The 23,250-nt window shown below is 39.2% G+C and overlaps 1 protein-coding gene across 15 annotated transcripts in view; it reads left to right on the forward strand.

Annotated features, from left to right (window-relative positions):
• Positions 1-17,418, forward strand: part of LOC118855502 (UDP-glucuronosyltransferase 2A1-like) — a 350,735-nt gene extending 333,317 nt beyond the window's left edge. For all 15 annotated transcript variants that reach the window (XM_036765614.1, XM_036765610.1, XM_036765609.1 and 12 more), the window contains 4 exons: positions 1,784-1,915; positions 9,857-9,944; positions 11,845-12,064; positions 14,133-17,418. In XM_036765614.1, coding sequence (XP_036621509.1) covers positions 1,784-1,915; positions 9,857-9,944; positions 11,845-12,064; positions 14,133-14,412 — 720 coding nt within the window. In that variant the 3' untranslated portion in view covers positions 14,413-17,418. The remainder of the gene's footprint in view (positions 1-1,783; positions 1,916-9,856; positions 9,945-11,844; positions 12,065-14,132) is intronic.
• Positions 17,419-23,250: the final 5,832 nt, after the last annotated feature.

The raw sequence follows: 23,250 nt of genomic DNA on the forward strand, positions 1-23,250 counted from the left end.
CAGTTGGTGGGTACCCTCATTTTTTTTATCTTAAATTTTAAAAGGGTACTCCCTTTAGTTTGCAGGTCTTTGCACAAAAGTGCAGTATAGCAAGAGTTATTAACCTTTTTTTGTGTTGTGAGTCCTTTCGGCAGCCTGGTGAAGCAAATGGACCCCCTCTCAGAATGCTTTTAAATGAAGAAAATAAATCTCTAGAGTGGCAAAGAAACCAATTTTGTTGAAATACAGTTATTAGCTAGGTGTGGTGGCACATGCCAGTAATCTCTACTACAGGGAAAACTGAAGTCTAGTGGGTCACCTGAGTTCAAGAATTTTTGGCATCCATGATAAGTCTGGTACCAATACGGGGGAGCCACCGGGCTGCCTAAGGAAGGGCAAATTGGTCCAGGTTAGAAACAAAATTTCAACACTCGTGTGATTGGCCTATTAGCTACCATTGTACTTTTAGCCTTAGCAACATGGGGAGAACTAGTCCGTCTCTTTCTCTGTATATATACATATATATATACACACATATGTATGTATGTATGTATGTATGTATATGCATGTAAATATGTATATATGTATTTAAATATGTATATATGCATATATGTATTGTATATGTGTGTACGTGTATATATGTATGTGTATACATAAAATATATTTTAATATATAAATATATTTTTAAATATAAAATATGTTTTTAAAATACAATTTTATAGACCCTAGGTTAAACTCCTGCTCTATAGCCCCATCTTGTTTTTAATTCTATTGTGATTGTTCTTTAAAGGTTACAGTTTTAGGCAGTCACTGTGTGGGTGTGCTGTGTGCACATACATTGGTGTCAAGATTCGATTCAAGTTTTGCCTCTCCATGGAATACTTCCTATTCCCTCTAACCAGAAATAACTTCTCCCTTCTTAGATGTCTGCTAGCTCTTTGTTTGTAACTCTCCTTTGTACTTAGATGTTTCATTTTGTGTCTGAGTTTGGGGATCTTTTTATCTCCCCATTGAGGTTATAGGCTCCTTGAGATCAGGAGCCATTGACTTTTAATACCAATAACTAGCATTCATATAGCACTTTCCAAATACTATCTAATTTTATCCTCCCAACAAACCTGGGAAGTAGATGTCAATATAATCTCCATTTTACAGATTAGGAAACTGAAACATAACAGAGGCTAAGTGGCTTGTCCAGGGTCACACAGCTAAGAAGTGTGTGAAGCTGACTTCCTGACTCCAGGCCCACTGGACTCCCAACTTCCATCTTAGAGAAAAGCACCTGGATAAGCCCTTGACTTCTCTGCTAGGATTCCTGTTTAGGTCCATACTGAACTAGGTGACTTCTGAAGTCCTTCCAACTCTGAGTTTCCCTGCTTCATATCTCTAGCACACCACACAATGCTTCTCATGTAGTTTGTCAATACCCCAAAAGAGCTGTAGATGCCCCTTTTGCAAACAGCTTCTCTACACTTACGCAGTCAGTCTTTGATTGAATTGCTGTGGCCATCGATAATTGCCAATAACCAAAGGGAGCCAACCCTGCTAACGAACCACTGCAAACAGTTAGCCAGGTGTTTGAATGGCCTCATGAGGCCCTTATCTGAAGCCTTTTCAGCAAGCTAGCATAGTCTGAGAACCCATAAGGCATCAGAAGAGGACTTTAGAGGTAAATATACAGAGTATACTTAATAAAGACTTGTTACTTCATAAATGTTGGCTAGCTTGATTGGGTCGAATTGATTCATTTTTATTTTTTTATGCTTGTTCTCCATCTGACAGATGATAAATCTCTTCTTTACAGGAAATGGAAAAATTTGTCCAGAGCTCTGGGGAACATGGCGTTGTGGTATTTTCTCTTGGGTCAATGGTCAAAAACCTGACGGAGGAAAAGAGTAACCTGATTGCTGCTGCTCTTGCCCAGATTCCACAGAAGGTGAGAAAAGGAGACAAATTTCTTCTGCTACCTTGGTCTATTTGAAATTTAGAAAGAAGGTCTGCTTAGCAAGATTTTCTAAGGAAAAAAAATTTTTTTGGAGTCAATTGGGGTTAAATGACTTGCCCAGGGTCACACAGCTAGTAAGTGTCCAAGGTGGGATTTGAACTCAGATAGATCTGACTCCACAGCTGGTGTTCTAACCATCACACCACTTAGCTGACCCTAAAAGCTGTTTTATTTTTAAAGCCCTTCATAATCCACCTCTATCCCTTACACTACACTCCAGCCAAATTGGTCTTTTCTCTGCTCCTAACATGTAAGACTCCATCTCCTGTTTCTGTTCTTTCATTGGCTGTCCTTCAAGCTTAGAATGCTCTGCTTCCTTGCTTCCTCCTCACCTTCTTCCTTCCAGACACAATTCAAGTCCACTTTCTGTGTTATCCCCCATTGCCCTCCCTTCCTATCTTTTTATTTATTTGTATTTGTTTGCTTTATATTAATTCTGTATGTATTTGTGATCTTGCTGTTTCCCCCACCCCGGTAAAATGCAGGTTTCTTGGGCAAAAGGGTGATTTCATTCTTGTTTTTTTGTATCTGTAACACAGTATCTGTCATATAGTAGATAAACTTAATTAATGCTTATTGGTCGATTGGTACTTGCACTTTAATTTATTCATGGATTTGTGATCTCATCAGTGTGACTGCTCCGTCCACTGGTGTAGAGGATGGCCCTTCCAGGATTTCTCATCTGTGGCATTCCTGGTCATCTTTTCTCATTTCCACAGATAATCTACTCCCTACATTCTGGGGCTTTCTTCTTGTTACTTCACATTCCCTGGCATAAATCTAAGATGTTACAATAATACCTTAGATTTGTACCAAACATTTCCTTCTAATAGAGTTCTTAGAAACTGTTTCCCTTTACTGAAAACAATAATAAATTTACTTAACTTTTGCATGACTCTGACATTCCATTCTCTCATATTCAATGTCGTGCCAGAAACCTCCACCACACATGGGTCCTACTGAACACATAATATAATATGCCAGGGTTGTTTGGCTAGGTCAGCATTTGCTGAAAACTTTGACTCATGAGCCTTAACCAATGTGTTTTTTTGTCAACTAACCTAAGGTCATTATAGTTCAAAGTAAAAGAAAAGCAAATAAAACCGTTAATTAAATAGCATAGAAAGATAAGTGACAGGAATATTTTCTTCTCTACCGAGAAGTATACTTTCCCACAAATGACTGCATCACTAGTGGGGAATGGAGCTCATGAAGGGAACTGAAATGATCAGGGAAATATGGCAGAGCAAACGCATAGGAAGCATATGCCTAGGGAATATGTGAGGAGAGCACATACATAAGGAACTAGTGAAAGGATACATCGATTTTGAGTTAAAGGGCACATTAGAAGTTATCTGGTTGAATCTCTTCATTTTACTTACACATGAAGTAACTTAGACTTGGAGACGTTACATTTCTTGTCCGAGACCACACAAGCAGCAAGCTGCAGAACTGGAATCTGAAGCCAGATTCTTTGCATCCAAAGCTAGCATCCTGTTGCATCTTTATCCTGTATGAAGGGTTAGAACCTGTGTAGCCAGATTACGCCAATAGCTGAGGCAAGTCATAGCTACAACTTGGCAGAGCCTGGGATGTCACCCGAGGATGTCATTGGGTAAGTTTCTTTCTCCACTGAGCTGGAGTTCTTTGCTGCCCTGGTCTCTCTATCACACCTCTCTCTGCTAGGCATTGCCATACTGTTCTCTTAGGTCTTGTGTCTATGTTGAACATTCTCTATTGTAGTTCAATCAGGGTGGGAAGATCATTGAACCTCAAGTCCTCAGATGTGAGGTCAAGTCCTTTCTCTGTCATTTCCTAACACCAGGGGTGGGGAACATTTGGCCTTAAGGCCACATAATGGCTTTCTAAATCATCAACAATGGCCTTTTGACTGAATCCAAATTTTACAGAACATATCCTTTAACCTTTTAAGGATTTAGAAGGCCACACATGGCCTTAAGGCCAAACGTTCCCCACCCCTGATTAACACCCGTGACTTGGGAAAGTCATTTAACCACACCCTGGTGCCAGCAGCAAAGTAATTAACACACATACACACACATGGGGCTAGGCAAGTCATATAGTCTGGCTATAGACTGATTTTAATGGGGACACTTACAGCCTTTTATACAGGTCAATTGCTGAGTCATTCTGACTTCTCAGAAAACTACAATGATGTAATGGGTTAACCTAGTAAAAGGTTTTTATCTCCTTGATCCTTGGTATGAAACACTAGCTCCCTCAATGCTAGCCATTTTGAAACATTTCTGTTCTTTCCCATGGGGATAGCAGCTGCAAGGGCAGGTCCTTGCCTCATCCTCTTATCCTTCATGGCCTTGCCTTTCATAGGCCTAAACAGGATATAGCTGGCTCTCCACACCCTGGGCCACAGGTACCTCATCTGCAAAATAAACCAGCCTGTTAGCTCTAGATCTATGATGCTGTGAACTAGAGAGAGACCCTGTGGTTCTCTTCTGACTCTGCACAGAACCTCGGGTCCCCTTTCCCACCATCACCTGTTCTTTGTTGGCCTTTGAGTAGATTATAGCTGTTGGGTTGTCAGTTAAGAAAAACTTGTAGCATTAGGTTATTCTTTTTTTAATTCATACTTTAGTCAGTGACACTCAGCCAGCTAGTTTGCTAGGGAAAGTCCTAAAGGGATTTTGAGTCTGTCTTTAAAATTTACTCTTCTCTGTTCCTTCCTCTCCTCAGTCAGTCAGCAGTTATTTTGTTATAATAAAATAAAGTTGCCCAGGTGCCTACTATGTGTCAGGCACTTTGCTAAGGACACAAAGAAATGAAAAAAAAAAAAAAAACCCAGATCCTGCTCAAGGAACTCATAGTCTATTGGGAAACACAACATTCAAACGACTCTGTACAAACCAGATCACACATACACACACATGATATATACATATACACATACATACATATGATGTGTGTATGTATTTTTTTAGTTGTGTCCAACTCTTTGTGAGCCCATTTTGGGGTTTTCTTGGCAAAGATACAGGTTTGCCATTTCCTTCTCCAGCTCATTGTACAGAAAAGGAAGGTTAGGTGACTTGCCCAGGGTCACATGGTTAGTAAGTGTCTGAGGCCAGATTTGAACTCATCAAGATGAGTCTTCCTGATTCCAAGCCCAGAGCTGTAGCCAGTGTGCCACCTAGCTGCTACCTAAATAAATAAAATAAATTGTGGATAATCTCAGAAGGAAGGCACTGAGATTAGGGAGAACAGGTAACTCAGGGTCACATAACTAGCAGATTGATGCTCCTGATGCCAAGGGTGAGTACAGAATGCAGAAACTGGGCATGGCCACTAGTGTGTATAATGGCACAGAGAGGTCCAAGTCCATAAAGACGGAGAAGAAATCTCAAGTGTTGGTGATTGGGATCTCAATGGAAAGAGCAGTGGGGGTGGCAGGGAACATAAAAGGAATGTGGAACAACAGAGCAAGCAAGAGGAACAGAGAAAGAACAGGGGAACAAGGAGAAGAAAGAGGAACATTGAACAGGACTCAGGAAAGAGAAGCAGATTAGAGGGTCCTGGAGGAGAACAAGAAAGTAGTGAGAAGGCCAGGTAAGCAAAGAGAGACTGGAGGAGGCGAGAAGATGAAGGAAGAGTCTGGGCAGAGGAGGGAAGAAACCAGAGAAGCAGGGCAAAGACTGAAGGTGCAAGGAGAACAAAGGAAAGATCATAGATCATAGACTTAGAGCTGGAAGAGACCTTAAAAAGAGGTCTTATTTAGTCCAACCCCCTCACTTTACAGATGAAGAAACAAAAAATGAGAGAGAGGACATGACTAACCCAAAGTTATATAGGAAATGAGCAACTGAGTGAGAATTTGAACCCAGGTCCTTTGATTCTAATCTCAGTACTCTAGGATGGGGTAGCAAGGAAGAGGAAACAAAGATCATGGATGAGGAGAATGGAGAAGTATGGGTGAATGGGGAGAAGGTTTGAGTGACAAGAAAGAAGATAAAGGGAGATGGCAGGTAGAGTATAAAGGGGGCTGGGAGAGCAAGGAGACTGATGAGGTACTTCCTCAGTTTAACTATCATTAGTATTATGGTCAGAAAATTCCTTGAAATCCCTAATCAAAAGTCTATATCATTTAAAATCATTCTGGGGACTCTACTTAGTAAAATTGCAAAGAAATTGTAAAGCCATGGAATTTCTTCTTAGCACTCATAATGACCCTAGTTTGCATGCAAATCAACTTAGGGAAAGACTTAAAAGGCCTGAGTGATGCTGGTGAGCATTTTTCTACTTTCCTGCCATCGTAATACCTTCTGGCACGCAACAAAATGCTTGGCTCGCTTATACCAGTCACATTGTTTCACTGGACAAAATGCCTAGTACGCTATTTTCCTTTGACGTTGTTGTAAGTGGATTTGGCTTAAGTGGATTTGGGGCTGTTGTTGGGTTGTTGGTTTTTTTTTTCCCTCAGTGATTTATGGTTATCTCTCCTTCACTAGCAATGAGCATTTACCTTGTTAGAACTCATGAAGTAAGTTTTACAATTAAAGGACTGTATGGAGGGAAACTAACATGTAAAGGCTTAGTTGTCTTTATTTCTGAAGGATCGTTTTCACTAGCTTTTGTACCCTAACATTAAAATCCATTATATATAATTACAGATTCTAGGGTATGTGAAAGCATACTGTAAAACTCTATATACAGAGGCAGGGTAACTAGAGAGCCACTTGGAGTGGCTCCAAAGACTTGGACTCAGTATAACTTGACCTGAAGTCTTTATTCTGATGCATGCTGTTTGTCCCTGAGCAACTGGGAGGCACAGTGCCTAGGGCACTGCACCTGTAGTCAGGACCTCAGACACTTACTACTACTATGTGACCCTGGGCAAGTCACTTAGCCCAGGGAGTATCGCATATACCATCAGATTTTTTTCAATGTGTTAATTGGTTTCATTGATTTTTTTCCCTCTTCTTTCTTCTTAAAGAATTTTATTTTTTATAAGAAATGGCTTTGTGGAAGTCAGAGGGAAAAAGTTATGGGAGGAAATGTAGGCAATGTAAAAAAAATCTACTTTTTAAAAAATTTCTACAAATGCAAAGTGTTAGAATCAATCATCATCACTTCTATTAGTGTTTTAGCTCCCAAGTCTTTGTAAGACAACAATGGAATGGAAAATCGTTTGGTGCTGAATATTATCCTGCCCTAATCAAAATGGCCTATGTGTTCTTTTCATAATTATTTTATTGATATCCTTTGATTTTATATCATCCTGTTCCCCTTCTCAGTGATTTGTGCCTTGTAACAATGATTAAAAAAGAAAAAGCAGCTCAGCAAAACCAATCAACACAACTATATCTCACATATTATATCTCTCTCTCTATCTCTGTTTCTATCTAGTTATTTATGAAAACTTCATAGACTTTAAAATAGAAACTGGACATGTCTTAAAAGAAACATGACCTTATCAATAGAATGAACCTATCTGTAAAATGAGGGCCCCTCCAGTTCTAACATTCCAGGGATCTATGACTATTTGGGGTAATGAACAAGGCAGGTGAGCTTACATTGTATGACAAAAATCTCAAAGGAACTATCCCAATATTTTTGGTGTCATAGAATTTCCCCTGCTCAAAATACTTGCTCCTTATTGCCTCTAAGATAAAATACAGCCTCTTCAGACTCAGACTCAGTGGTTAAAGCTGTCTACAATTTGGCTCCAACTTATTTTTACTACATTTCTTTATATTGACCATTGGGAATTTCTGACCTTTTAGATTTCCATTGTAGTAGAATTCAACTGAGTGGGGAATTGCTGAATAGCCTACTTTCTCCAATGTCAACTACCTTCCACCTGGTCTTTCCCTCTCAACTCCCTTTCCAAGCTCAGTCCCTGGAGGCAATGTGGTAGGCAGAAATAGTAGGAAGGAGGCAGTGTGGTAGGAAAGAGCCCTGGATTCTGACTCAGATTTCCTGGATTTGAATCGAGGCTCTGCCAGTTAATACATGAGTGATCTTAAGAATCTGGGCCTCATTTTCTTCCTCTGTAAAATCTGAGGGTTAGACTAGATGATCTCTAAGATTCTTTCCAGATCTAAAATTCTACAATCTTATGACATAGCTATACCTTCATTCTATCTGATCCCAGAAGACAGGACTATGATACAAAAAAAGGCAAATAGATGCCAAAAATAAAAAAAAACACTTTTGTTTTACTAGCACTTAGAGCTATCCAAAATTGGAGGGAACTGTCTTAGAGGGTAGTAGGTTGAAGAATTCAAGTTCTTCAAGCAACGGTGGGCTGACCATTGTCAAGTACGTTGGAGAAAAGACAGACTAAATTGGATGAAATGGCCACCCAGGTCCCTTCTAAATCTGAGATTCTAGAACTTTGTGATTCCTTTTGACATTATAAAAATAATCCTGAAACTGGCAGACAGATAGGATGTAATTCTGAATAAAGTTATCTTATCCTTCTACAAAGAATGAATTTCATTCCAGTATTTCCCACTGCAGTAGATGGTGCAAATATCACTCCCATTTCATAGAAGAATAAAATGAGTCAGACTTGCCCAGTCATACAACTAGTGTCAGAGCTAGTATTTGACTAGCTTGAGTTCAACATTCTTTCCGTTGTACCACATTGTATCTCTATACTTTTCTTGTTTTCATTTTAACTCTCTTCAATTCATCGTCCACACAGCTAACAAAATAATCTTCCTAAAGCCTATTTCTGATGATGTCACTCTGCTGCTTAAAATTCTTCACTGGCTTCCTGTTGTCTCTAAGATAAAATGCCAACGTTTCAGCCTGCCATTTAAAGCTATCCGTGATTTAGCTCCAACCTACTTTTCTACCTTCCCACTGCTAAATTCCAAATTAAATTTCTAGCTTTTCTCTGAACTTGGAATTCTGTCTTGCTACTTCCCAACTTCAGACAAGCCATCTCCTGGCCCTTTTCATCATCTCCTTTTTGGATCCTTGTCTCCTTTAAAGGCTCAGTTCAGGAACTGCCTCCTCTGTGAAGCCTCCCCTAATTCCCCCTAGTAAAGTGTTCTTTTTGCCTTCTCTAATTCCTTGTTTTTACTTATTTGGATGTGTTTTGCATCCACCAGTAGATTTCTGTAGGCTCCTTAGGGCCAGAGACTGTTTTTCCTTTGCGTTCAACAGCACCTAAATGGTGTTTTGCACATATATAACATGCTTGCTGAATTGGATATGGTTAACAAAACATTCCCTGAAGAAAGTGAATATAAGTAAGCTTTTCTCAACAAAAGTTAAAGTAAATTCATTTCCTAAGCAATGCTGAATTTTAAAATTGAGAGCTAGGATGGCCCACAGAATGCATTTCTATAAATTTAATATTTGTACTGTATATGCTAATCCAGTTCTTTCAATTGACTCTAGGAGTATGCCTTAAATTCTGTGTTGGTTCCCCACCCATCTGTTATTACAGTTTTCTCATCTATTAAATGGGAATGGGAGTGACAAAAACAACTTTCATAATAGGATGTTTATGAAAGTTCTTTAAAAGGATAGATACAAATTAGCATTTCTATTTAATGCTTTAAAAATACTCATTGGGGTGGCTGGGTGGCACATTGAATAGAGCACCAGCCCTGGAGTGAGGAGGACCTGTGTTCAAATCCAACCTCAGACACTTGACACTTACTAGCTGTGTGACCTTGGGCAAGTCACTTAACCCCAAATGCCTTGCCTTCCCCCCTCCCAAAAAAAAGGCAAAAAAAAAAAGTACCCATCACCTACTTTCTCTGGGCCTCATTTTCTTCAATTATAAAACAAGAGGGTTGAACTAGATTCTCATTAAAGGTCCTTCTGATTTTAGGGTTTTATGATTCTACTCACATTACCATTTTTTTCCTTTTATTTTGAAAGGTTCTATGGCGATACGAAGGAAAGCCGCCAGCCACATTAGGTTCAAATACCAGAACCTATAACTGGATTCCCCAGAATGATCTTCTTGGTGAGACTATGGATTAGAAATATTGAAATTTTTGAAAATTTGTGTACAAAATTAAATCTTATCTTCTTGGTTCTCTTACTTTGTGGTGGTGGGGGGGGGGCGGAGCGGGGAGAAAAAGAAGAGAGAGCGAGACAGAGAGAGAGTTGTCCATCTGTTATACAAACCTCATTGTCAGTACTGGAACATTTTTCCAAGTGAAGTATTGATGAAAATTCTCCATGCCAAGAAATTAAGTGGTTTATTTTATGAAATATTTCCAATTAATAAGAGACCTTGAGAGAAAAGGTCATGTATAATGAAGAGATTTGGAATTTGGGATACCTAGGTTCAAATTTGGTCTCTGACACTTATTAGTTTTGTGTCTCTGGACTAGTGACTTACCACTATAAGCCTTAAGCAACTTTATAGCTAAGCAATAAAAAAGGTTATTATCTGCTTTGGTGGAAGAAATTATTGCACCTAAGAAATCATAGGTCTTTGATATTATACCTAGATTAATTCAAGGACAGAGCATTGATTTAAAGCATTATGAGAGATCCTGAATGAATTAAGTTCTATATTCATTATTGATCAAAGTTATCAGTGACACCTCAAAAGCCCAAGGCACTCTAAAAGAATTGAAATAATTGAGCAGGCCGACAGAAAATAGCAAATTAGATGCAAGTAATTATAAGACTCAGCTAGCATTTCCCAAGTGTTTCCTTCCTCTTACTAAGGGGGAAAAGGGTCCCCAAAAGATGCTTGTATTTCTGAAAGCCGACAACATAAATGATGATAATTATTGGAATTGATTGAATCACTAAACCATCAGTAGGTCTGGTGCCAGGCTCTCCTACACTAAAGGCAGCATGGCACAGGGGAAAGTATACCAGATTTGGGATTAAGGGATCTGGGTTCAAATCCTGGCTTCCTAGGAACTAGATTTTGACCTTCATAAGTCATTTAAGTTTTTTGGGCCACATCTTCTTCATGTGTAAAATAAAAGAGTTGGACTATGTGAGTTCTGAGATCCCTTCCAGTTCTAAATCTGTGATCCTATGGACAGGTCAAAATGGTAGAACATTTTGGTAAAGAGCTAAAGGACCTTTAACATGTTTATTTTTAATATTTGATAATTGTAATTAAATATAACTGGTTTCTTTTGTAATCCTCTATCTGATATTTTATGCTTTTAAAAATGTCATTCTGATAAGGAGGCCATAGATTTAACTAGACTGCCAAAGGGATCCATGACACAAAAAAGATTAAGAGCCTCTGTAATGGGAGGCTCAATTCTTTCTAGAAAATTACTCTAAGGATTAAATCTATGGATTCTTTCAACATTTTCAGCCTTCTCAAATTGTGCTGGTGTGGGGAGAAAGGGGGAGAGATAAATTATGAGAGGTTCACAAAAAAAGTGAGGAAACAGATCTGGTAAAGTCTCAACTTGGCAACTTACTTAGGTTTGAAATGACAACTAAGAATTAAGTTGATTAAAGTGAGAGAAAGTTGAAAGTGGCCTGCTTTGTGTGTTATTCTTGTAATCAGAGAAATGGAGGTGAGTGGGTTTCCATAGAAATAGTCTAACAGGCAAATTCCTGAAAAAGAAGTGACATTGTTTGGGGGCTCTCCTCTCTAGCTCTTTCTGTGCACATTCTTTAAACATTAATCCAATGGTGCAATGTAAGATTTTTCGTGGGCCATCTTCAGTTCCTTTGCTTACTGCTAGTAACTGTAGCCAGAGATCAACATGTAGACACTATCTCATGTTCTTTCCTAACATATTCAAGGTTCCAAGTGATCCCATTTTTATTCCAATTCATACATTAACATCGCTGTCTCAATGACTTATACTGTCCATTCCTTCTTCTATTTCTAAATCCGTCATAACTAATCCCTTTCCCTTCCATTTCCATCCTAGGTCACCCCAAAACCAAGGCTTTTATCACTCACGGTGGAACCAATGGAATCTATGAAGCTATCTATCATGGAGTTCCCATGATAGGTGTGCCCATGTTTGCTGATCAGCCTGATAACATCGCTCACATGAAAGCCAAGGGAGCAGCTGTTGAAGTGGACTTTCATAAAATGACAACTGCAGATATGCTTAACGCTTTGAAGACAGTCATCAATGACCCCTCGTGAGTATTGTAATTCACTGCTTTCTTACCATTGATAACCTTGCCTACCAGTACTGGGAATTGGTAGAGTGACACAAACACTAGATTTGGAGTCAAAGGACCAGTCTGAATCTTGGTAGAGTGCCAGGCCTGGAATCTGGAAGACATCCTCATGAGTTCAAATCTGGCCTCAGACATTTACTAGCTGTGTGACCCTGGACAAGTAACTTCACCCTGTTTGCCTCAGTTTCCTCATCTGTAAAATGAGCTGGAGAAGGAACTGGCAAACCACTCCAGGATCTTTACCAAGAAAACCCTAAATGGGATCACAGAGAGTGGGACGTGACCGAGACTGGACAACTACCTGTATAACATTGGGACACACCATTTCGCCTCTCTCAGGAGGTTGGATTAGATGGTCTCTAAGATTTTGGGGGGACCTTAAATTTATAATCCTACAACCCTATTCATTAAATGTCACATTTTTAAAACATTTCTTTTCTTTTTCTTTTCTTTCTTTCTTTCTTTTCCTTTTTTGAGACTGTCTCCCTATCTTGCTCAAGCTAGAAGTGTAGTGGCTGCTCAAGGATCAAGACCCTTGCTAGCTAGCATTAAACTTTGACACAATCTATTTCTACCCTCGTCCGGTTCTGCCCTTCTTTTTTGTTTTTTGTTTTTTGTTGTTGTTGTTGTTGTTATTTTTGCAGGGAGGAAAGCAGGGAAATTGGGGTTAAGTGATTTGCCCAAGGTCACACAGCTAGGAAGTGTGTCAAGCGTCTGAGGCCGGATTTAAACTCCTGACCCCAGGGCCGGTGCTCTACTCACTAGGCTACCTAGCTGCCCCATCCGTTCTGCCCTTCTTAAACAGCTTGGGGGCCCCTTGTTCCCAAGGCCTTACCATATTGTTGCTTACCAATCCATAAAACCCCAGACTGAATTGTCACCTGGATCGAGTTTTCGATGTGTCACAAAGGTGCTAAGCACCTTAGACATGCCACCCATCATCTCATTCCTTGGACATGATGGGCTTCCTACTTGCTTATGTGGTAACTGTTGTCTTCATAGTTGCTAAATGGTGTCTGTTTTGCTGCCAGAAGCTGGGAAAAACAGGAAAGAAACAAAAGAGGGCTTGATTTCCTTGAAAACTTAATGCATATACCTGATTGGCTTTAACCCTCTTGTAGCTCAGAATTCCCAAACTCAAATGATCCACCAGCCTAAGCCTCTCAAGTAGCAGGGACTACAGGTGTGCCCTGCTGTGCCTGGCTTAAAGGAGCTCATTTCAGTGAAGCGATGTGATATCTAAAAGGCAGCTATTACATTTGGCCACCTATTTCCCTCTACAGAATCTCTCTGTAAGATGTTTATAGAACATTATACATAATAGTCACTTAATAAGTGTTTGGTAAATTGAATTAATGAAAATATTAGTGGGTCAGAAATTTTTTTAAACTACCCTTTGGAACAAAAGTTTCCAAATATCATAGCTGCTTCAGTACTTCATTGAAGCCATGACCCTTCAAAAGTGTAACTCACAACATTAAGTGCTTCTCAGCCTTCTATTCATATCTTTCCATATATATCATGCACAGACGATCTACTCAACCCAAAAGAAGAGTCCTGTTAGGTCTTTGGATATTTTGTGGCTACTAGTGCAGGGATGAAACTGTTCCTCTGTTGTCTGGCCCTCTTAACCCTCATAATGGTTCCCATATGATTAGAAAAGAAAATTGGCCAGTTCTCTGCTCGTGATGATTGTTCACATATGATTCGTAAAACAGATGGCCTAGGAAAAAACTTCATCAATAAATACCAAGAATACTGTTGTCTGTTTTGCAACATTTGATGAAGGAGAAGAGAAGAATAAATTCTTTCAGTGTCAGATAGTAAGTGACATGGCTTATAGTTCATCTCTCTTGTTTCTTTTTAATAAAGGATAACCATGTGGCTAGAATCAGACAGATTAGGAAGATGCTCACATCCTTGACCAGTTCCATAGGACTATCTGCTGGGTGACCCTTTTGTAGATATTCTAAGGGGGGAAAAGTGACTTACTCTCTTTTGCTTTATGTATGTGTTTCCCTTTCAGATACAAAGAGAATGCTATGAGATTATCAAGAATTCACCATGACCAACCCGTGAAACCTCTAGACCGAGCTGTCTTCTGGATTGAATTTGTGATGCGTCACAAAGGTGCTAAGCACCTTAGACCTGCCGCCCATGACCTTACCTGGTACCAGTACCATTCCTTGGATGTGATTGGCTTCCTACTTGCTTGTGTGGCAACCGTTGTCTTCATAGTTGTCAAAAGCTGCTTGTTTTGCTTCCGGAAGTTGGGTAAAACAGGAAAGAAACAAAAGAGGGCATAATTTCCTCGGATACCTAAGGTTGAGGGTGTGGGGTTGAAGAGGTGAGGAAAGAGCCTGGAAGATCTCCACCTTAGTATAATTTAGTCTAGCTGCTATGAGATTTGAAACAAACTCCTCCTTTTCCCAATTCAACAATATTTATATAGCTGTTATTATGTGCAAATCACTGTAGATAAGTCCTAAAAGAAGTGGAAAGATAAATAAGATAGTTCCTATCCTTGATGAGTTTACAACCAATTTAGGAAGACAAGATACGTATACACAGAAAATCAGAGTGGCAATTATAATATGATAAGAGACATACCAAAAGAAGCACTTTTAGAGTTTTTTTCTTTTCATTCTCTAGTTTGTAATATTAAAGATTTTCCCAGGTAGATTAGGAAAACTACAATACCATTGGAAAATCACATTGAGGTACAGGAGAAAAAAACAAAATTCAAATGGAATTATTCCTCAATCTTCCACTTGGTCTTGGTTGCCTGACTGCTTTCTTTTGATCTCCTACCCATCCTTTCCATATCCACAGTTGTTATTTCACACCCTTGAATATAATTTCCAAGAGTCATTCAAGCACTTTTAAATCTTGATCTGAGTACAACTTGCCCCAAATGGTTTGTGACCATACCCTGATGTTCTAGGACTGATAACTCAGAGACCTGACCTCTACCACAAACTTTGCTGAGTCACCATGAGACTTCATGTCTCCGAGGTCCAATTTCCTCGTTTGCAAAATGAGAAAGGAGTGGAGGTGGTTCGACAAGATGATTTCAAAGATTCCTTCCATCTCTAAAAGTGGAAGTCCAAAGACCCAGAGTTCAATGCTGACACTTTGATTCATTAAGTATCTCTGACAGATGTGTCAGGGCTGTGGAGATACAAAGTTGCTCATGGTTGAAACTGACTGAAGGGTAACTGTCCTAACCAAGTCCTTAAATTCTTCTTAAAATGTTTACATTATTCTATGACATCAGAGTAAATGATCAAAAGATCTTAACTCCATCTTTAGACCTAAAGGTCTGTTCTCTTTACGATATACTACTGAATCTCCACCTTCACTGCTGGAAATAGGACCAAAATTGTATACTCAGCTTAGCCTTGGTATTTATTTGGTTTGAGGATATCCAGAATGCTGCAGAGATTTTTCCAGGTGCCTTGCAGGAGCCTTTTGATTGTTAGGAGCTTATACTAAGGCAGGACATAATATCATTTTGTCCTCGTTTTGCCATCAAACATCTCCTTGTAGCATGTGACTTAGCTTTGAAAACTCAGAATGGCTTACGCCCATTTTCTACAAACCAAATTGCTATTCACATGTGGCCTTAAGCATCCTTGATCTGTGCATCAACCCTTTGGTTCAGCATTCCTCTGTTCAAAGCTCATCGTTATCTTCTTTCCAAAGAAGTAGTGGAATTTTCATTTGTCATAGCAGGAAATACGCTTTGGTTTATCTATCTGAAAAGAAGCCATTCTCCCCCTTAGCCACCTTACAGATCTTTTCTGAAAAGTGAGGGACTTGGAGACTCCCAAGTACAGTTGACTGGAAATTAAGCATAGTTCCACCTAATTGTAAACTTTTTGGGCTTGCCTTTCCCTTCCCTGATAGCTTCTCCTGTTCTCTTCTTCTCAACTCCACCTTCCTGATAGGTACAAGATCTTGGAATTAATGACATTGAATACCTCAGTGCATTCACTCAGTCATCAGAATAACTGGACTTGTACACCAAACTCAGCAAAATAAAAAAATTGAAATTCATTGAAGAAAAGAATTCAGTTAATTAGCATTTCCAAGGCCCTGGAAAATAATTTAGGAGTAAGTAGTTCTGTGCTTCAATACCAAAAAAAAAAATCTAAAACTTCTCTATTTCTAGAGAGTATCCATTCAAAATCCCTACTAATCAAATGATCTAAGGTCATAGGATGCTCTTAGAGTGATAAGTGGTGGCAGTAGTAACTGTTAAAAAAGAATTGCTAAAGGATTTCTTTCACATTTCATCTTGACTAGTAATACCTAAATTTAGAGCAAAGTAAAATTACTCCCATGTCTTATAAGAAGAATTACACAGAATGCTTTTCTTTTCTCAAGAAGAAACATTATCTCCAATACACTAATGGGAAAAGGGGGATATTTTAGAGTAGAGGAAACTATAAAGGAATACAGGAGGAAAAGTTGGTGTTCTGTAGTAGTATAAAACAAAATAATAACAAAATAAAAATCTTATGAGTACCATGCATTTTTATTTTTAAAAATATTTGTATTGATCAATTCTTAGACCATAATCAAAGTAATAAAGCCCTGTGGGGAAGCATTGAATTTAGCTCTCTAGAAATTAAGCCATTACTGTCCTACAGGTTTTAGTGCTTTGTAAACCCTGTTTCTTAAAAATAATGGGGTTTGCTACAATTCTAGTTTAATCTTTTTAGAGTGTTTGTAGCTAAGTCAAATCTTTTAAATTTTCTTCTAATTTAAAAGAGTTAAAGATGAACATGGTCCAAGGCATTCTATCTCATTGTAGATTTCTAAACATCATCCAGACCATACTTGACCAGGACTAATTTTTTGAGTTTTAAATTTTCTACTTAGGGACAGATATTGACATAATGCTCCTTAAATTGTCTATCAATGTGCTCATTATGTTGATTAAGCATTAGATGTTTGTAAGTCTTGGGACAAAAGTCTATATATTGTTGCTGGAATTCTTACCATTGTAATATGTGTGTTTACCTAGGAGTGTAAGGTCTGCACATGATACATTTTCAGAGAACAAGTGCCCTCTACTGGCTTGGCTAAAAACTGTGAATTCCTACATAACTTCCAAGTTCATTTTTCAAAAGCATACTTACAATTCGTATGATTGTGGCACTGTTAATGTTACTTCTTGAACTTGACTGAAAATAGTAATATATGATTGCAAATTCTTTGTATGCTGATTTTAGGTTAATATGCAAATAAGCATTGTAAATTAATTTTCCAAAGATTTTTAAATAAAAAAAATGATTGTTATGGTATGACTATTTTTTAAAGAGTATTTGTTTTATGTTGGGGACTGGGGAATTCTAAAATTCATGGGGACAATAACAGTCAATGGCCTAGATTTCTGCCTACTTTGCCAATGAGTTTCTACCTAAAACCAGTGGAAAATAGATTCATTCCAGAAAACATCCTGGTATTCAGCACTTCAGAACTTCCACTATCCACTTTGATATATATACATGTCAAAGGTGTTGGACATAAATCAAATTTGGTCTCTCTATGGCAAGACAATCCTTTTACACCTCCCTAATCTACCCACTATCCCACTCACCACAGCGGATCTTGCAAACCTTTTCATCCTTTTCGAAAACCTCCACATTTCCCTCTTCCTCTCCCACAGATGAGAACCTTGCCTTATATTTCACTGAAAAAATCCAGGCCAGTAGCAGAGCTCCTTTTCTCCACTGTTCCTCATTTCACATCACTCAGATACCTTCCCCCACTATCTCCTCCACCCCAGTCTCACAGAAGAGATGGCCCTTCTCATCAAGGCAAACCCCTATACATACAGACAGACAGACACAGGAAATCCTAATTCATCCTGTCTTCTCACTTATCTTCATTCGCTCCCTGTATACTAGATACTTTCCTACTGCCTGCAAATAAGACCGTATCTCCTCTACCCTCAAAAAATCCTCACTTGATCCGTCTATCCCTGCTGTCATCCCACCTCTCTCCTCTTTTTTGTGGGTATGTCTTGAGAAAGCTGTCTACAATCAGTGCCTACATTTCCTTTTCTTTCTCTTCTGAACTCTCTGCAGGCTGGCTTCCGGTCTAACGAGTCAACTACAAATGCTCTCCAAAGTTATCAGTGATCTCTTCATTGACACATCTCATGGCCTTTTTTCAATCCGCATCCTTCCTGACCTCTCTGCACTATTTATCACCCACTTCTCCTGGATACTCTTTTCTCTCTTGTGATGATTAAAAAGTTTGAGACATAGTTTCCGGGTAACTTAACCATTTTATTAATAAGGTCAGCAGGTTAATAAAAAGATGGTTATTTCTAAGGTCAGCAGCGTTAATAAAAGGATGGTCGTTTCGCTATCCCTCTTAGACCAAAGACAATCATGGAAGAAGATTCACAGCTCTTATACCTCTCAAAACAATAGGTGATCCATCAAACAGTAATTAAATCTAATTGGTCAACGTGACTGGAGGTGGGCTACATTAAGCGCTGAGTATCTCCTGGATAGGGAAAGCATCTCTATACCACGCCATCCATAGCTTCAGGCTATCAATTCAAAGAATGCATACCCTACCCAAGCTTGAGCACAATACAATAGCTTCCCCAGGGTGAGGCCAAGACTGAGAAAGTGAGTCCAATTTCATCATCAGAAATGTCCCAACTGTGTGAGGTGAGACCACCCGCCAGCAATTAATTTTAAAAAATCAGAGGGCTCTCAAATTTAGGAACAGATACACTTCTTTATTACGATCCCGCGGGAAAGGGCGGTCTCTGAACGGATAGAGGATCGGTAGGGAGAGGCGGAGCCCAAAGGGCAAAACCCAGCCTTAAACTACAACGTAAACAAGCCCCTGCCCCACCACTACTGGTCTTTTACTCTCATTGATGGAATTCAGGCTCACAATTTCGCGGAAATCTTCTACTCCAGTTACAATTTAGCCAATGCCAAACTCTTAGAGACACTTTAAGCGCTGAGTCCCCACCTCCATTTATCCCACTCAATTCACAGAAAGGCTGAGATCCAGATTCCATGAGAGGGCTTCACCATCCCACTCATTAAGAACCGAAAAAGTCAGGACTTTGTAAGGGGGTGGGGCTCTGAATCTCCCCAAGATGTTGTTTATTAATAATCATTTCTCACTTTCCCCCATTTGATTCTTGAGAGGAGTGGCCAATGAATCACTAAGTGATATGACAAACACTTCATCAAGGGTTTCTAACTATGGGACTTAAGAGGGGAGATGATATAAGAGGAAAAAAGAAAGATGAACACACACACACACACACGATTTGACAAAATCAAAGGAAGAAATCCCCTTTGATAAGCAGAACTTAACAGATAAAAGACACAAAGGAAAAAAAGAAAAACAAAATAAAATTCATAGATGTGAATCCTTCTGTTCCTCTGGAAACATCAGATGCAGTCCTGTGGCTTGAGTGCGATCTTAGAGTTGGTGATTCTTAATTAGTTTGCATACACTTCTACAGTACTCCGGAATATTACCAAAACGTGGTGAGTAGGATTGCTAGAATGACCTAACAGCTTCCTACCCCATTCATTTTTTTTTGACAGTACAATTCTTAATCTAACATCTAGACTATAAGAGAAATTGCTTTTCTAACAATATATCTGATACAACTGTTTACCAAATTACACAATATAAGAAAATTTAGAAATATAACAATATCCTTAAAAATATTATAATTGAAACTTGAAACAAACCCATTACCAATCAAGTGACCTTAATTTAGTTGAATGCTCTTCCAAATTACCTTACACAGAAAATCATTCATCTCATCAACATTGGCATTGTATACTGATCATATCTAAAAACCTATATAAAGTTATCAAGTATGAAGCAATTGCATCTAATTAAAGAGATAATAAACAGTTAACATTCAGATAGCATTTGCCCTATGCCAAACACTTTAAAATCATTTGATCCTCACAACAAACCTGGGAGGTGGGTCCTAATATCATCCCCTTACAGAACAGTAAACTGAGGTGAACAGAACTTTCTTGGGGCCATACAGCTAAATAAATTTTTTAATGCCAAATAATAAATGTCTTTTCATGGTAGGTTGTAATTCACCATAATAATACTGGTATAAGACAGCACTCAGACCCCATTCTTATTTCCTTCAGGACAGATTTTGGCTTAAATCAAATCAAATCCAGATTTATAATTGCTAATAGTAACATTTGACTTTCTAATACTCTTAGCACTTTAAAAGAAAAAAAAGATTATTATTCATAAATTCATATATTTCCTTTAAAAACAAAAGCAGACATGTGGTGACACTTCCCAGCTCTGAATAACGTTTTCTCCTGTTTCCTTAAAGAGCCAGGATTCCTTGCCTGTACATTTGAGACTTGTCAGATAAAGAGCTGCCCAGATAAAGAGCATTCAGCTCCCCATTCCCATCCTCCCAGGAAATACACATAAAATTTTACAAAATAGTTTGAAACCACACCTGTTATCAAGTTAGCTTAAAATGTGGTGGGCTAAAATATCTCAAGATTCTAAACTGACCTGCTGCTTTTGGCCCAGGCAAAAAGACCCAAGGAATTTGATTTAATGCTGGCAGGGCGTGGACAGTCTCCCCAGGCAGAGACCTTGGCTTTCAGAGTTACTTAAATAATAAATAATTGAACAGTATGAGGAAACATTTAAGATTTTATATGATAACTGCAAATCACAATAACCAGTATCTTTACCATATCTGGTATTTATGTAGCATTAGATTTACTAAGGCCTTCCTACAGATCTATCCTGAAAGGTGGGTGGACACGATTAACTTGTTCATCATTCAGACCTTACTCTTAGTAATGGTATAGCTGGTTCAGACTGATTTCTAAAAATCTTTGCCTTTGCCATTTCCAGTTCTTAACTGAAGTAAAATCACCACACTAACCATTTAAGCTTGGGGCTAGATCCTGAAATCTTAAAATAATGACACCCTAGCTCAATTGCTAACCTGCTACTACATTATTATTTTTTACATCGGTCTTTTAACGATTAAATCCAAAACCCAAAAGAATTAAAAGAAAAATTTACATCTCTAACAATCTTTCTAAGACAATAATTTATCAAATTAGGGCACTGAGGCTGACCTCCTAGCTTCCCCCAGCATCTCACAGGGAGAGGAACAATATGGCCTTCTCAAGCTGGGCATCCCCCACTGAGAGGGAATCTGCAAACAGGGTGCAGAGACCCCAAACTACCCCCAGTCTGGCTGGGACGATGGCAGTAGAGGGAATGGGCTTATGGGCATAATTTGATTTGGAGAGAGCCTGAGAGTATGACAGTTGCCCCACATAAGGCAGCAAAAATACTGAGGTTCAGGGTACAAATGATGAGACACAAGGTGTGTGTGCATGGTGGGGTCATCTTGAAAGAATTCACTCAAGCTGTCTCCAAATCAAGTAAAGGCATGTATTCTGGATAACAAACCAAGCAGGCTTCTCCTTAAGAGAGGTCACTGCCCCTTAAGGGAGGCTGCAGCTCAAGGGAAACCCCAGCTTGGGAGGGAAGGCAGCTCTTTAAAGGAGACAGCCACTCCTTAATGTAGACAGCAACTCCTTAAAAGAGAGGCATACTCCCACATACCTACACATCCCCACTCTAGCCAGGAGAAGCTTCTTATTCTTATAGTGGAAAACCTACCATGGGGTAGAGAAATGAGGTAATAAGGGACAGAAAGGTGGACAGGAAGGTGAGGTAACCAGGGTCATGTAGACAAGAGGGAGGTAGAACAGAGTTTTGTGCATATCTAGGCACTGTCATGATTCTATTGTTCAGGCCAGGGCAGAGGAGTTAGTCTCCTATTTCACTGAATCTCATCATCTCCAGAATGGCTTCAGCTAATCTCATCATCTCCCCCCTCAAGAAGTAGGTACCCAAATTCATTTGGGAAGAAGAAAGAGTCATGCATTCCTCATCATTTACACACATCATTGGGGTAACAGCTTAAACACAGCTAACAAGTTGCCAGATACAGTATAATACAGTACAATAACACTATAGTATAATACTAATAATGTAGTATAATAATAATAAATAATAAATTTCACTTAAAATGAGACTAGAATAATTTCAATTACAGCTGGATCTATTCTCCAAATATTATCATACAGAACCTTATAGTTTCAGTTATTTAGTATTTTATCTTACACAACGGCTCTTTATTCCGAGCATTTCATACTATGAGGCTATTTCCAGCTAACCCACTGCCAAAAATTTCAAAGCAATAATATATAACAAGAGGGGCTTGAAACACATGGTTCTCCATTTTAATTCCTCCTAGTGATGGAATCCTAATAAAGCTGCCCCCAGCCCCAATGCGCCAACTTCCTTATGGGCCCCACTGAACAGCAGGCATGTCCTGATTTAACCACACAATCTGGTTGCAACTACACCTCAGGGCCCCAGACCCAATGTAGCCACTGCCCCTAGCTAACCACTGCCCTCAGATCTAATTCACATATTTGAACAGGTGTGTTCTTGTACTCAACCACAATCCCACCATCCATTTAGCCTAAGACAGGACCACAATACCTAACTACCCATCTTGACCAGACAGGACCACAATTGCTAGCCAATTGGAGGGCAACACAACTAGGATGTTTGACCACCAAACCATAGAAGGGACCCCACCCCTACCACCTAATCTCTTGAGAAACCCCTCAATTATGAATATTCATAATTTCTGTTATGTAACTACATCTTCACCCTATAAAAATCCATCTTGCTTTCTGTGAAGTTGCTGATTTCCTTTGGAACTTAGCCCACTTCATGAGGGGCATCAATCTCCATAAATGCCTGTACTTGGATTAGAGGTGGTCTGACTGAATTCTTTGAAACAGTTCCACCACAACACATCACGCTAAACCACAACAGTTTTGGGCATCCCTGGGTGGGCAGAGTCTCTTGACCCTTCCCCACTCCGAGTGGAGCAAAGTCTCTGATTTGGACCCCCTTCTCTTAGCTGGGAGGTCCCTCAAGCAACTAAGAAGGTTTGACTGGATCGCTTAGACCCTAGGGCCTAAGGCCCGTGAGGGCAGCAAATTCCCTCTAGAGGACTCTCTGTTTGGGAATTTCACAATTTTTTTTATAGG

This window comes from Trichosurus vulpecula, chromosome 6 (assembly GCF_011100635.1).
Source record: "Trichosurus vulpecula isolate mTriVul1 chromosome 6, mTriVul1.pri, whole genome shotgun sequence".
In the NCBI taxonomy this organism is placed as follows: Eukaryota; Metazoa; Chordata; class Mammalia; order Diprotodontia; family Phalangeridae; genus Trichosurus; species Trichosurus vulpecula.